Source organism: Periplaneta americana, chromosome 15 (assembly GCF_040183065.1).
Source record: "Periplaneta americana isolate PAMFEO1 chromosome 15, P.americana_PAMFEO1_priV1, whole genome shotgun sequence".
In the NCBI taxonomy this organism is placed as follows: Eukaryota; Metazoa; Arthropoda; class Insecta; order Blattodea; family Blattidae; genus Periplaneta; species Periplaneta americana.
Genome location: NC_091131.1, coordinates 142,161,043 through 142,175,114, shown reverse-complemented (window position 1 = coordinate 142,175,114; position 14,072 = coordinate 142,161,043). Strand labels below are relative to the sequence as shown.

General features: G+C 36.6%; 1 protein-coding gene across 19 annotated transcripts in view; it reads right to left on the bottom strand.

Moving 5' to 3' along the window:
* Positions 1-14,072, bottom strand: part of Ufd4 (ubiquitin fusion-degradation 4-like) — a 465,356-nt gene that overhangs the window by 324,906 nt on the left and 126,378 nt on the right. For 18 of the 19 annotated variants that reach the window (XM_069848281.1, XM_069848285.1, XM_069848292.1 and 15 more), the window contains 5 exons: positions 7,727-7,886; positions 5,858-5,973; positions 5,715-5,773; positions 5,397-5,617; positions 4,899-5,015 (listed from right to left, as the gene is read on the bottom strand). In XM_069848281.1, coding sequence (XP_069704382.1) covers positions 4,899-5,015; positions 5,397-5,617; positions 5,715-5,773; positions 5,858-5,973; positions 7,727-7,886 — 673 coding nt within the window. The remainder of the gene's footprint in view (positions 1-4,898; positions 5,016-5,396; positions 5,618-5,714; positions 5,774-5,857; positions 5,974-7,726; positions 7,887-14,072) is intronic. The other variant, XM_069848284.1, reaches the window with a different exon arrangement.

The following is a 14,072-nucleotide window of genomic DNA, read 5'->3' as shown; positions in this document are numbered from 1 at the left end:
TCATATCTTCCACTTATTACAAAAAAAAATTTCAATATGAATGTAAAAAGCTGAACTTCAGCAACATACATCACTCTAGGTTCTGTTAACCCGTAAGAAATTCCTTTATCAATTGCCAGCAATTCTCTGCTTTATAATTCCCTAAAAGCATTTACCAGAGTAAAAATATTTACATGCTGTTAATTTGTTAAGACTGAACTTCCTTTAAAAAGAATTAGGTATGCCCAATTCTGATTGAACTATTGTTAGTTTGGAGAATAGGATACCGATTTGTAGACTGGAACATTGAAATTACCTAGGCGAGTATGGTTTCAAAACATTTAATTTGATATAGGCAACACAGTTCTATGATAAATGACGACATAAACAAACAATGCATTTCGAAGGGTATTACACACAACTTGCTTCGAAGTTTATTTAATATTGACTTATGATTCTTTGTGCACGAAAACAATTTTTAAAATGTTCAGTTTAAACTACTGCGAAATGTTCTTCGTATATTTGAACAGATCTCGTTGAGAGCTTTATAAAGATACTGTACACAGTTTTGTACTCATGAACAAAGAGAGAGACTGAGTCTAATGCAGCGACACACCCACAAATATTACATACTTTCTCTGTGCACAGGGAGTATCATGCACATGATGTATTGCACAATATCCAAATTGGACCCTATGCTGTTTATGAATATGCTAACATGATTACTGTTGGGCACATATTTTTAAAGATATGATTTCAGTAAGTTGGTATCTATTTTCGTCACAAGCGGTTGGCCATAAGTCTCTCCATATTATCTATGGAGTTATACATAGTCCTGTGTCCAAATAAACTGATTCAAAGGTTTTCTGATTTCTGTACCAGCAAGCAGGCTTTCTTTAAAATTAGCATAACGCACTTTGGAGAACTTGGTCTTTAAGTATCAGTATTAAAAATAGTTATCAATTTTGTTTAGAGATTTCATCTTTTCACTTTCATCCAAAGAACTTGATATTGCATGTGATATAAAAAAACATGAGTGCCGAACTTTGATCTTAATTGCCTACTTCATCATCATCATCATCATCATCATCATCATCATCATCATCATCATCATCATCATCATCATCATCATCCTCCTCCTCCTCCTCCTCACACGTTGTAGTCCTTTGAAGAACTGTTATGGTCTACCAAAGTTTTCTTTCCCTCGTTTTTGAGGATGTCCCAAGAACCTTTTTCCTGCAGTGTAGGTTTTCACGGCCGGAGTCTATAGATGTAGATTCATTTTCCGGGCTGAGAGGCCGTGGTCTATTGGTTGGTTTTATACCAGACGTTTCGTCTGCAACTGCGGCAGACATCTTCAGTGGAGTGGTATCCGAGGTCGCAAGACTCTTCTCGGCGTACCTGAGGCAACTGATCCTGTGGCTGGTTGTGCGGGCGTATTTATAGCGCGGGCCGAGGCCTGTTGTCGCTGCGGTCCGCGCCGCTTTGTTCGCTGCTCCCGTTCTGGGTTCCGTCCTTTTGTCGTAATGGCTTCTTATCTGTTCTGTTTAGGACCGGGTACCAACACTTGTTTAGCTTGACGCCTTCTTCCTTGCGATTAAAGTTGTTGTTATGTTTATATATTTCGATCGCTTCTCTATGTAGACGGGGGAAGAAGTGCGTTGTCGTGCTCAAGATGTCACTGTCCTTGAATCTTATGTTGTGATCGCCCTCTTCGTAGGCATGTGCTGCCACTGCCGATTTGTCGATCTGTCCTAGGCGGCAATTCCTATTATGTTCTGTCAGTCTCGTCCTGACGCTCCGCTGTGTAGTACCGATGTAGACCTTCCCACACGAACACGGAATCCTGTAAGCGCACGCGCACACACACGCACACGCACACGCGCACGCGCACGCGCACACGCACACACACACACAATCACACACAATCACTCACACACACACGTTGGGCTAGCAATGGCTCTCTGTGGTAACCTTGTGTGTGTCTGTTTCCATTTAGAATTAAAGTTTCTGAATTAACCCATTTATGCCCACTGGGTCGTTAACGACCCAGTGATTATAATTTGTATAAAATATCCTGGTAGTGTTATATTGTGACTTCTATCAATTAGATTGGTAACTGAGAGTGTTATCTTGAGTTATAAACATCTGTGTTTGATTAGTGCTGCACCATTCACATTTTATTTGAAACTATCTCTCAGCTTGCGTAATTGACTAGAATTCTGCAGCACACAGCTAATAATTTCTATTTGTTGGCATGGAGTGTGGCTCATTGTCGAGCTTCTGAATACGGATCTAAAACATAAAAATGTAAGTAAGACAATATATCCTGATAGCATTGTAACAGTTATAGTAATATAGCAACAATGACAATAGTTTTTTAGAGTGGGTCGTTAACGACCCAGTGGGAAAATGAGAGGTACCATTTGGTCGCTTAGTAATATTTCTGTTTATATGATTCTTTTTCGTTAGTTATAGTTTATTTCTGTTGTGATATACTACGAAGGGACTGAAAACTCATGAAATAATATCTGAACTTGAAGCAACAGACACGAGGAGCATATCTGGAGAAATTGATGTTTATATTGCACCACTTGTACATGGAGAAAGCGATGGGGATTCTGGAGATGAGGAGTGTAGTAATCCAGACTGCTTGACGAGGACATTGTTGGAAGCAGAAGCTGAGGTAAGGTTTTCAAATGAAACAAGCGATGATGAAAATGATTCCCCTGAGTCTACATTGGAGGCTACGGTATTATTGGAAGTAGAAGCTGAGGTAGAGACTACAACTAAAACAAGAGGAGATAAAAACTATAATCCAAGATCTGTACTGAATACAAAATATATTCCGCAGTGGAAGAAGGGTCAGACCCTCCCTAATTTTCCACCAGTTTATAATCCTGTCCAGTCGAGTCATCCATTATCACTTTCTAAAGACAGTCATCCAGCTGAATATTTTGACAGTTGTTTCAAATGAGTTTGGCGTGCACCCTATAGAAACAACAGATTGGTACTCAGCCAAAGAAAAGAAGAGGATATCCATTACACAATCCATCTCATCAAGAAATACAATAGTTTTATGGGAGGTGTTGATCAGATGGATCAAAACATAGCAGCATACAGAATTGGAATAAGAGGGAAAAAAATGGTATGTTCCAATTCTTTTGTGGATGTTTGATGTTGCCATGAATAATGCATGTTAACAGCAAGATCAACAGGAATTTCCTTGGATAATTTGTCATTCAGACGGACAACTGTAATTGCTATGATGCAGAAATATGGAACACCAGTATCTTCACCGGGGCCCAGAAAGCATGTGAATGTGGGAAATATGGTCGCAGGTCCAGCACGTCGCAATGCTGGACACTTGCTGGCGGTTGGTCAGCCACGTCGCCGATGCGCTGTCTGCAAAAACAAGACTACTAAAGGCTGTTCCAAACCTTCATGCCCGGCTCCGCTTCATGACAAGTGCGTCAGAGAGTTTCATACGTAACATGGTAATTATGCGTTTGGATAATATAGAGTCATTTATATTTTATTATACGTATTTTTATGACTAAACTTTATGTGAATATTTACTTCTGCACTGTATAATTATAAATATTACATATAAAACATCAATAATGTGATGATTCAATAACACAAAGAAATAATATTCACAATTACTGTCGTTACATGTAGTAATTTAGATATAAATAAAAAGAAAGAAAAAATGTATATCAGATTTTCCCACTGGGTCGTTAACGACCCACCCTGAAAAAGGGCCTAAATGTAAAGATTCATCTGTGTTCGCTCATTTACAATTAAAAATGTATAAAAACAAAAGTTATGTGTGACATTCACAACATTTGGACAAAAATAAAGTTACGGGCATAAATGGGTTAAAAAGAGAGATATTTTTAGTTCTCTGAGTTTTCTGAATAAAATAAGCATAAAAATCAGTGGTTGATACCTTCATTAGCTACAGTGGACAATCAACCACAGTGCAAAGATAGCTGCATTTGCACGCAAATTTGGTAATTTTTTACATGCAAAAGTGTTGCAGTTATTCGTGTATAGACACGAATGCTTTATTGTGCTTTGTATATCTGTTGTTCAGTGGTGACAATGTGCAGACTAAAAATGGTGATCGTGATTTGAAACACATACATGATAAAATAAAGGCATAAAGTATCTGCAAAACAAAGCTAATGTAGCAAGTTTCCAGTTTCTTGGTCGAGTCAATATTGTTTTCAGTTTAAATAATGTCTATAAAGAATCTATTCACGTTCACAATTAAATATTAGGATATAAAACAATCGCAATGTGACTTCAACAATAATAATTAATATTTTAAAATTCTGTGATACTTGTAATTTGCCTCTGCATGGCCCTGACAAAAAGACCCAACTCGCCTCATAGAGGGATTTGAAAGTAAAAAACTTTTACAAAAAAAAAAAAAAAAAAAAAAACTCAGTCCAGTTCTACAAAGTCATATCGAAAATAAACCACGTATAAAGAGGAGAAAGAAATTGTAGACGATTAAGCAAGAAGGAGAAGAAGCTAAATGAGCCATCTATAATACAAACAATTAAATTAAATGTCTGCACATTTTCTGCAGCTAACTTGACAATGCAAGTCTGCAGAGTGAATGTACAAATGGCAAACTGTGTATTTATTATCTTAATGACTACACACATACGTATGCATACCCAAGGTTTCAGAATGACATCTGACATGATCACTAATAGAGAGGATTACCATGCATATCCCTAAACAAGATTTTGCTCATATTGGAAAATCTCCAAAATAAATTTAAATGCTAATTTCCATGGATGCAATGAAAAGCATCCTATCTTCCGAAAGAAAAAAAAAAAAGAAAAAAGCTGTGAAGATGAACAAGACCCATGAGTGATGGTGTGTCGGGATAGCTGGCTTACCCTTGTTGACATCCGCACCTCTATCACACAGGAATTCCACCATCTCCTGAGTTCCGAAAGCAGATGCCCAATTCAGTAATGTCTGGCCCACATCATCCATAAAATTCACTTCAATTCCTGTAAAGAATAAATTTTAAGACATTACAATCAATTTTCATTTTCAATCCTTACTCTAGCACTCGTTTTTCATTGTATTGCAGAAGATATGAGACTGTAAAATACTGGTACACGAGTATGGTCTATCCAAGGTTTATAATTAGCTAGATCATTCAGCATAGGCACTGCCATCCCCTGCAGGGCAGAGTGCTCACTATTGAGACAACTTAAATTCTTCTACCTACAAAATAACCCTAATTTTTTTAGGAATATACATGATGCAACATATACTGCACAGTACACAGCAAACTTCAGAATGACTGTAATGTTTACATTTCCACATTAATTGTGATATACTGAAGTTTAAAGCAAAATTAAGTTAATAACTAATCAATAACGCACCTCCAGTGTCTATGGCTTCCACTAATGCATCTGTGTCTTTGCTGCGAATACAATCAATGAGCTGCCTGTGGGACTTCTCTCCTGCACTATCCATTCGACGCAGTCTTGGTAATAACTGCCCTGCTCCTACACATCCTACTCCAGTCCGAGACAAAGCCTTGCGGCCTTCAAATAGTAGCACAAGCAGTAAGTCCACCAATCGCATTGAATCTAAGGAACACCTATTAAAAGAGGGAAAGGGGGGGAAAAAAGGAAAAAATAATCACAAACTACAAAACATAAAACTCAAGTTCATTTTCCAATTAGAGTTTTTCATACCTTTCATCTCCTTTCAAAGCTTTCTCAATGGCATCAGGCAATTCTGATCGTAAAAGATCCTGCAACATATTATATTAATAAAATACATTTAATCCGCAAATATTACTTCAATCTGATTTCTTAATTACAGATTTATAACTTACATGAGTTATGCTTGGAGAGCCTCGGCACAAAGTTGATAATAGACTAATTATTGTCGACACTGAAGCTGAAGATTTTGTTTCTGGCGTTGTTGTTGTGGTATTTACACCTGGTGTTCCTGCAGCAATGAATCAATCAAAATAAAACAAAAGTAGTTAAAATGAGCATAAAGATTAAAAATGCAGCAACACATTGAGCACAGTACTCTACTGACAAAATGGAATACATATAATTTTACCAAACCAGTCCCGTCATTCAATACATTTAATTTAAAATTGCATATTGGCAGCATAGGTTCGTCAGTTAGGTGATAAAACACATGCCGCAGTTGATTTAGCCAAGTCTTTCTAACTGTGCTATTAAACATGATGTTATCCAGACACCCCAACTATTTTGCTTATTGGCACTACACATTAGGATAGTCCAAAGAAATTCAAATCACAAATTTGTTTCTCCTCAATGCAGATCTTGTTCCTTCCATAAAATGAATAAGCCCTGCAAAATGAATGGTCATTTAGAGATCGCAACCATATTCAAATTTATGAATATGTTTGAAAATACAGTGGAATTCCTCTTAACTGGCACCAAATGGACCAGGCTAGTTCCAGATACGAGATTTTGCCAGATAATTAAATAAATACTGGAACATAAAAAAAAGTTCCTATTTCATGGTGCCAATTGTTGAAAATGCAGCCATGTGAAGCTTATTTCTCTTATCACTTGCTCATAACTGAATAAACATAAAAACTGTGTAAATTTTCCTTATTAAAACACATCACACAACACACATAATACACTAATTCTAGGTTCGAATATTCACTGAAAATTGAAGTTCGTGCGAATTTCCTAATGTGAAAACTCTGACGGCCCAAACATAACTAAACATAAAATGTGTATGAATTTTCTTTATTAAAACACATCACATCACACAAATACAGTAATTTTAGATTCGAATATTCACTCAAAACGAATGTTCGTGCAAACTTCCTAATGTGGCAAAACTGATGGCCCAGGCTGGCAATGTGGCAGATTTAAAGTTTTTTTTTTTTTTTTTTTTTTTTTTTTGCCGGTTATTTAGGTGCCAGTTACGAGGGATTTTATGGTATACGATAAGGTAGTTACGGGGGCTTTTACGGTATACGAAAAAGCATGTTTATTGTTTACATAACAATGTTTACTTCACAAACTGGACTCAAATTACCGCGCCACGCACACACACACACACACACACACACACACACACACAAATTACTGTTTCCACAGTTTTGTTTTTTTCCTCCTAAAAAGTCCGTGATTCATCACCTTGTGTCAAGGTTTGAAGAAGCTGTTAACTAGGGACATAGTGCTTTCAGGATTTTCCTGGATATTGAAGGAGCATTTGTTAACATCCTTTGACTCTATTTGTAAAGCTTTAAAGAGGAGAGATATTGGAAATACCAACCTTACTCTCTCAGCAACTTGTTAAAGCATGGCTTAATGACAGCATAATAACTATGTCCATCACAAGAGGGTGCTGTCAGGAGGCAACTTATCAAGTTATGACCATTACTGTGGTGTCTAATGATAGACGAACTTACAGAAAATCTTAATAGGGCGGAGTTTTATATTCAAGTCTATACTGATGACTTAGTTATATTAACTCTTAGATGTCATGTCAGCACGCTGTTCGAGCTTCAAAAAGAGGCTTTGAGTAGGGTGTGGACATGGAGCATGAGGGAGAGAATAAGCATAAATTCTAAAAAACCGAAATGGTTGTGTTTACGAAGAAATGGAAACTAGGAAATATACCAAGAGTTTCCTTATTTGGTAAGGACCTAGTCTTAAATAAATTGGTTAAATATCTGCACCTAATTATCTTACAAACACCTCACCTGGTCCCGCACATGTGGAAACAGCAGGACCTGCTGCATTCGAAAGTCTCGTCAGAAGTTCTGACACCAATCCATGCTCTGCTAAAGGGGCTGGATCCACACCTCTTCTTGTGAAACGATCAGCTAATGAAGCAAAGCATCGCAAGGCTCCATCTGCTACCTATTTCAAAACAAGTCCCACAAATTCAAAGGTTTAATGAAATATTACTTTCAATAATTAAAATAAACATTTAGAAATATGAACTGTAGAAATTCAGGTACAAGAGATAATTTTTTTATATTTTACAACAAATAACTTTAGTTTATTTCTATCTCAAAACTACATTCTTTTTTCTATTATTCCCTCACATTATTCTTCCTGCAAAGTGAAGACTTTTGTAGCATAGTGCCCCATTGTAGCACCTGACGAAATACGTGAGAAACTAAATTTATTTAAAATGTAAAGTACGTATTTCTCGACATATAGCGAAAAGCAGAGAGAGGAAGAGGAGGAGGGGAGGGGAGGGGTGGGGAGAGGGAACGTGAGAGGGGAAGAGGGAGATAGAAGGAAAGGGAGGGAGTGAGAGAGAGGGGTAGAGGGAGAAAAAGGAAGGGATAGAGACGGGGAGAGAGGGGAGAGAGACGTATGCAGAGAGAGGGAAGTAAAGAGAGAGAGGTAGAGAGAGAGAGAGTGAGGGGGAGAAGAATAGAGAGGGGAAAACGGAGGGAGATAGGAAGAGAGAGGGAGAAAGACGGGAGAAATAGAAGGAGAGTGGGGAAGCGGGAGAAATGGAGATGGAGGAGTATAGAGAAATAGGGAGAGGGAACATGAGTAGGGGAATTGAGGGAAAGGGGAGGAGAGGGAGAGGTGAGGAGAGGGAGGGGAGAGGAGAGAGGTGAGGAGAGGGAGAGATGGAGGTGAGCGGGAGGGGTTGTGAGGGAAGGGAAGGTGTGGGAGATGTGGAAGGGAGAGAGTAGGGGCGAGGGAAGGGGAGGGAGGGGGAAAAGAGGAAGGGGAGGGGAGAGATAGTGTGTGTGTGTGTGCTCGTGCGTGCTTATTCGCCTTGCAAGATTCGGGCTGCACATACTGCGGATAGATGGCAGGACTGTGACCCATTTTGAAGTTGCACACCACTTCAGCAGGCTACATTATGCATTATGTGTATCTGCAGTGAGTTATGCCATGCACTGGAGTGAGTGTATATGTAAATATTCGTCTAAGTGTAATATAGGAATTGGGTGATGATGATGAAGATGAAGATGAGGAAGGAAGAGGAGGAAACCTGGTGTTGGCACATAGCCTATTCCTGTCAAATAGCACCAAGGGGGCCGCCAAGCTTAATGTCCCCATAACAGACAAATTGATAACAAGCAGAAAATGCCATCCATTTTCATGTCAGCTTAATTAATACTGTACTTAAGTAGAGCTGAACGAGTATTTTCAGTTTCAATGTCAACTGTAGTAATTTTAATAGCTTAAAAATAACAAATTCATTTTTCCCCCACAAAGATGTACACAAATACACTTGGAGTACAAGAGGCTACAGGAGTATAATAGATTATACCCTAATAAATACAAAATGCTCAAAATTAGTTCTAGACACAAGAGTTTTTAGAGGCTGTGACATAAACTCAGACCATTACTTACTAATTTCAAAATTAGCTATTCCATCTAGATGGAAAAGAAATATAAGTAGTACCAAAACATACAAAGAGATTCCGGAAATGTTTAAAATTCATTTATTACAAGAAGAATCAATTAGACAGTTATATCAAAATCGACTAAATTTATATTTAACAAAGTCGCCCATAAACAATAATATAAATCAGGAATGGACAGAAATAAAAGAAATAATAATACGAGCAGCAACAGAAGCGCTAGGAACAAGGAAGAAAAATTACAAACGAAGAGGACTAAAAATATGGAATGAGGATATGGCAAACCTGACCAAAATGAAGAAAGATGCATACATAAAATATCTTAATCAAAAAACCAACGACAATTTAATTGACTATAAACATAAATGTGCAATTGTCCGTAGAGAAGTTAGGAAAATAAAAAGAAACTCCTGGGATAAATATATAAATGATATAGAATATGATATTCATGGCAGACAGGATAAAGCTTATAAAATTTTAACACATCTATGTAAGAAAGAAAGAGATAATCTACAACTAAATCTGATACCAGAAGAAACATGGCTACAATATTATCAGGATCTTTGGACAGAAAAGGAAGAAACAGAAGAAGAAATTTTAACACAAATAGATGAAAACGTAGATCCTATTACTTTTGATGAATTATTATTAGCCCTTAACAATTTTAAAAATAAAAAATCCCCAGGAACAGATAATATCAATAGTGAATTAATAAAATATGCTTCATTACCACTGAAATACAGAGTATTAGATTTGATGAACATATGTTGGAAATACGGACACATACCAGAAGAATGGAGAGTAGGGAAAATATGTCCAATATATAAGAAAGGAAATAAGAAAAATTGCTCTAATTATAGAGGAATAAGCATTTTGAATACATGCTATAAAATATATGCGTCAATATTAAAAGCTCGACTTAATATCATAATAGAAAACATGCTTTCAGAAAGTCAAAATGGATTTAGGAAAGGAAGATCTTGTGCCGATTGTATATTCTCCATAAATCAAATAATAGAGAAACATAGAGAACATAATCTACCAACATACATGATTTTTGTGGATTATGAAAAAGCATTTGACAATGTTTGCAGAAACAAACTATGGATCATAATGAAAGAGAAAGGTATTCCACAACATTTAATATCAGCAATTAAAAGTTTATACGTTCAAAATAAAATTGTAATTGGAACATCAATGGAAAGAAAGAATATAGCAGCAACAATAAATAAAGGAGTAAGACAAGGGTGTCCACTTTCACCGTCACTTTTTAATATTTATATTGACAAAATCGTAATGGATTGGCAGATGGATTTAAATGAACATTTTAAAATTAAAAAAAATATATTCGTAGATACATTGCTCTTTGCGGACGACCAAGTTTTAATATCCAGTTCTGAAAATGGGGCACAGAGGGCTCTATTCCAATTAAATAATATAAGTAAAAGTTTTAGCTTAAACATTTCAATTAATAAAAGAAAAGTTTTAGCATTTAGAGGAGCAGATACATTAAGAGCCAAAATTGTCTTGGAAGGAAAAATTATTGAACAGATAAATTGTTTCAATTATCTTGGGTGCAACATTTCTTATATGAAGAATGAAGATATTCAAAACAAGATTAATAAATTCAGCTATGTATGCGGTGTCATTAATAGATCCCTAAAAAGTACTAGGAAAGAAACAAAAATTAAATTTTATAAGGTGATGGCAGTGCCAATGTTGCTTTATGGGTCTGAATTTTGGATCCTGACTAAAAAAGAAGAAAGAAGAATAGAAGCAGCAGAGATGAAATTTCTAAGATCTGTAGCAGGTTACACCTTATTGGATAGGAAAAGAAGTGATGATATAAGGAGGGAACTAAGCATTTTTAAATTAATAGACAGAATAAAACAATATAGAAACGATTGGAAGCAACATATACAAAGAATGGAAGTAGACCGCATACCAAAACTGATGATGAACTATAACCCAATAGGTAGAAGAAATGTTGGTAGACCGAAAACAAGATGGGCTCAACAGTGTTAAAAAAATGAGACCGGAACGAGCCTTATAAGGCTTAATCCATGATGCTGATGATGATGATGATGTCAACTGTAGTATGAGAGAATAGTTTTGTTATTCCATTTGTTTAGTTTTTATGAAAATGGACAAAGTTCTCTCAGTTAAAAAAAAAATTAAAACCCGTTGATTTTGTAGTCACAGGCTTCTTCCTTGAAATATGGACAAAAATTGTGATTTATTAAAAATATAAGTTCTACCATTGGTGCAACTTCAAATACGTGACAGCAATGTAACTAGTTTTGCTCGTAAAAAAGAGAGACAAAAAAGCGGAAACTTACTTGCATTCTCAGCTTGCTAGGCCCCAGTGCTGATCAAGAGAGTGGGTGGTATTAATAAAAATGAAGACCTTACTTTGCTCATCTTTCTCATGAGCAAAACGAGCTTGCTCTTTCTGTGAGGAAGGTCTGAAATGTCGTATTAATAAAAACTATCTGAGTTTCCTCTTATGTGCCAGAGCTTGCTCACAGACTTTGTTTCACTTTGCGTGGGAGTTCGTATCAGTAGAGTCAAGGTCAGTCCAGCCACAACAAGCGATACCACCAAGTGTATTTCGATCGAAAGAATTGGTGATTGAGCTATGAGTGACACAGACGAAGATGTTGAGGAATAGGGAAAATATTTATCTTTGTTCATGGATATCATTAAGAATTTTTCAGTTATATTTAAGAAGTCAATGTTACCGAAATCGAGCCAAAAAAAATCCGCCACATCTGCAGATATTAGAGAGAAGTATGAAAAAGGGTTTGGGTGCCAATAAACATGGCACAATTAATTTAAAAAGTGTCCAATATGAAAACCAGATTTAAAAAAGATGGGAAACAAGTCCATAAAGATGAATGACTGGGAAACGAAGTTGTACGAACTAATGGAGGGAGAAATCAATTCTTATAATAGAGTAGAAGGTAAACAAAAACACTTTCAATTTAGAATAGCTTAATGATATCAATATTAACTAATACAAAATTTGGCAATTATCATATTCCTTTTCAGTTACGGTAATATTTCCGTTAGAATTTTCATACATTTTCTGTTTACTTGTAAAACAGCGTAGGCTACTTAAACTGTGGGAGCCTTACTAATAGCCCTAAACATTTTCCTCTACAGAAGCGAAAAATGAACATTAAACGAGGTCGCTAATTTAAATGCATGGTAACTTACTTACAAATGGCTTTTAAGGAACCCAGAGGTTCATTGCCGCCCTCACATAAGCCCTCCATCGGTCCCTATCCTGAGCAAGATTAATCCAGTCCCTAGCATCATCCCACCTCCCTCAAATCCATTTTAATATTATCCTCCCATCTATGTCTCGACCTTCCCAAAGGTCTTTTTCCCTCTAACCTCTTAACTAACACTATGCATTTCTGGATTTACCCATACGTGCTACATGTCTTGCCCATCTCAATGTTCCTAATTATATCAGGCGAAGAATACGATGCATGCAGTGCTGTTGTGTAACTTTCTCCATTACAAAAAAAATTTAGACTAACAGTAGACTTAATTATATACCGATGTGTTGGAATTAAAAGACAAATGAAAAAAAGCAAAGCCAGTACGTTACCAGACAAAATAACGGTTCAACTAGGCCTACTTGTAAAAAATTGAGTACTATACATTATAAAGAAATACGAACTTCTAGGACGATAGTCATAAGGCGTAACTCTCTGAGAGAGTCATTATTATTATTATTATTATTATTATTATTATTATTATTACTATTATTAGATTTATTATTATTATTATTACTAGCACAGTTTTCTCTAAGAGGTAGAAGGGGCCTCTGGGGTGACTAGATTGTAAGACATTCAAATTGTCATGCAGGCTGTCCGGGTTCGTATGGGATCTTTAATTGAAAAATCCATAGTGACACTTGTGGCGGACAAGGTTGCAGTTGGGTTTTTCTCGGGGTTCTCCTGTTTCCCCTGATTAGGAATTTACATCATTCTGTCAACATTTCTCCATTCAGTCATTATTCCATAGCATTCCTCGAATGCTGGCTTGCGACGTAAGGATGGGCTGGCCTAGGAATGAGTGGAGTTGCTTGCTCGAAACCTGGATACATAGCAAAGCTTAGTGTAGTCAGCCGGTGTGAGTTTGGGAGTGTGCATAGCTTCAGGGTTAGTGCAATGTATCTTGACAGGTCGCAGTGCTGGGTCATAGTGCCTCTCTCTAGAAATTCTATTTCATTCCAGTGCATAATACTTGAACTGATAATTTCATGTAAGTTACATTTGTGTGTAAGTTGTAAATAAAAAGGTATTCTACATTCCGTATGTTATCAGCTGTGATTTGATAGTGGTTTTCAAAGAGTCTTGCACGCTTTTCCTTATAATACTCTCTGTGTTCCTTCAATGCCACCAATTATTCCAACAGCATTAGCCTCTGTAAATCTGTTAAGGTAATATTTAAAAGCACTGCCTCTGGTTTGGTTTGTGTCACCTAAGAAATAGTCGGTTAAACAATCTACATTTTCTTGATTAAATCGGTGCAAAGGTTTGTAATCTCTCGAAAGTGAATCTCTGTGCTTCTTATACAACTTGAACATTGAACATCCATGAAACTCAGCCATTTCGATACAACAGCTTCACTCCACAAGCTTGAGTTACTGATTTAGGTACCTCAGGTTTTTTGAAGCAAATGCTTCAGAGCA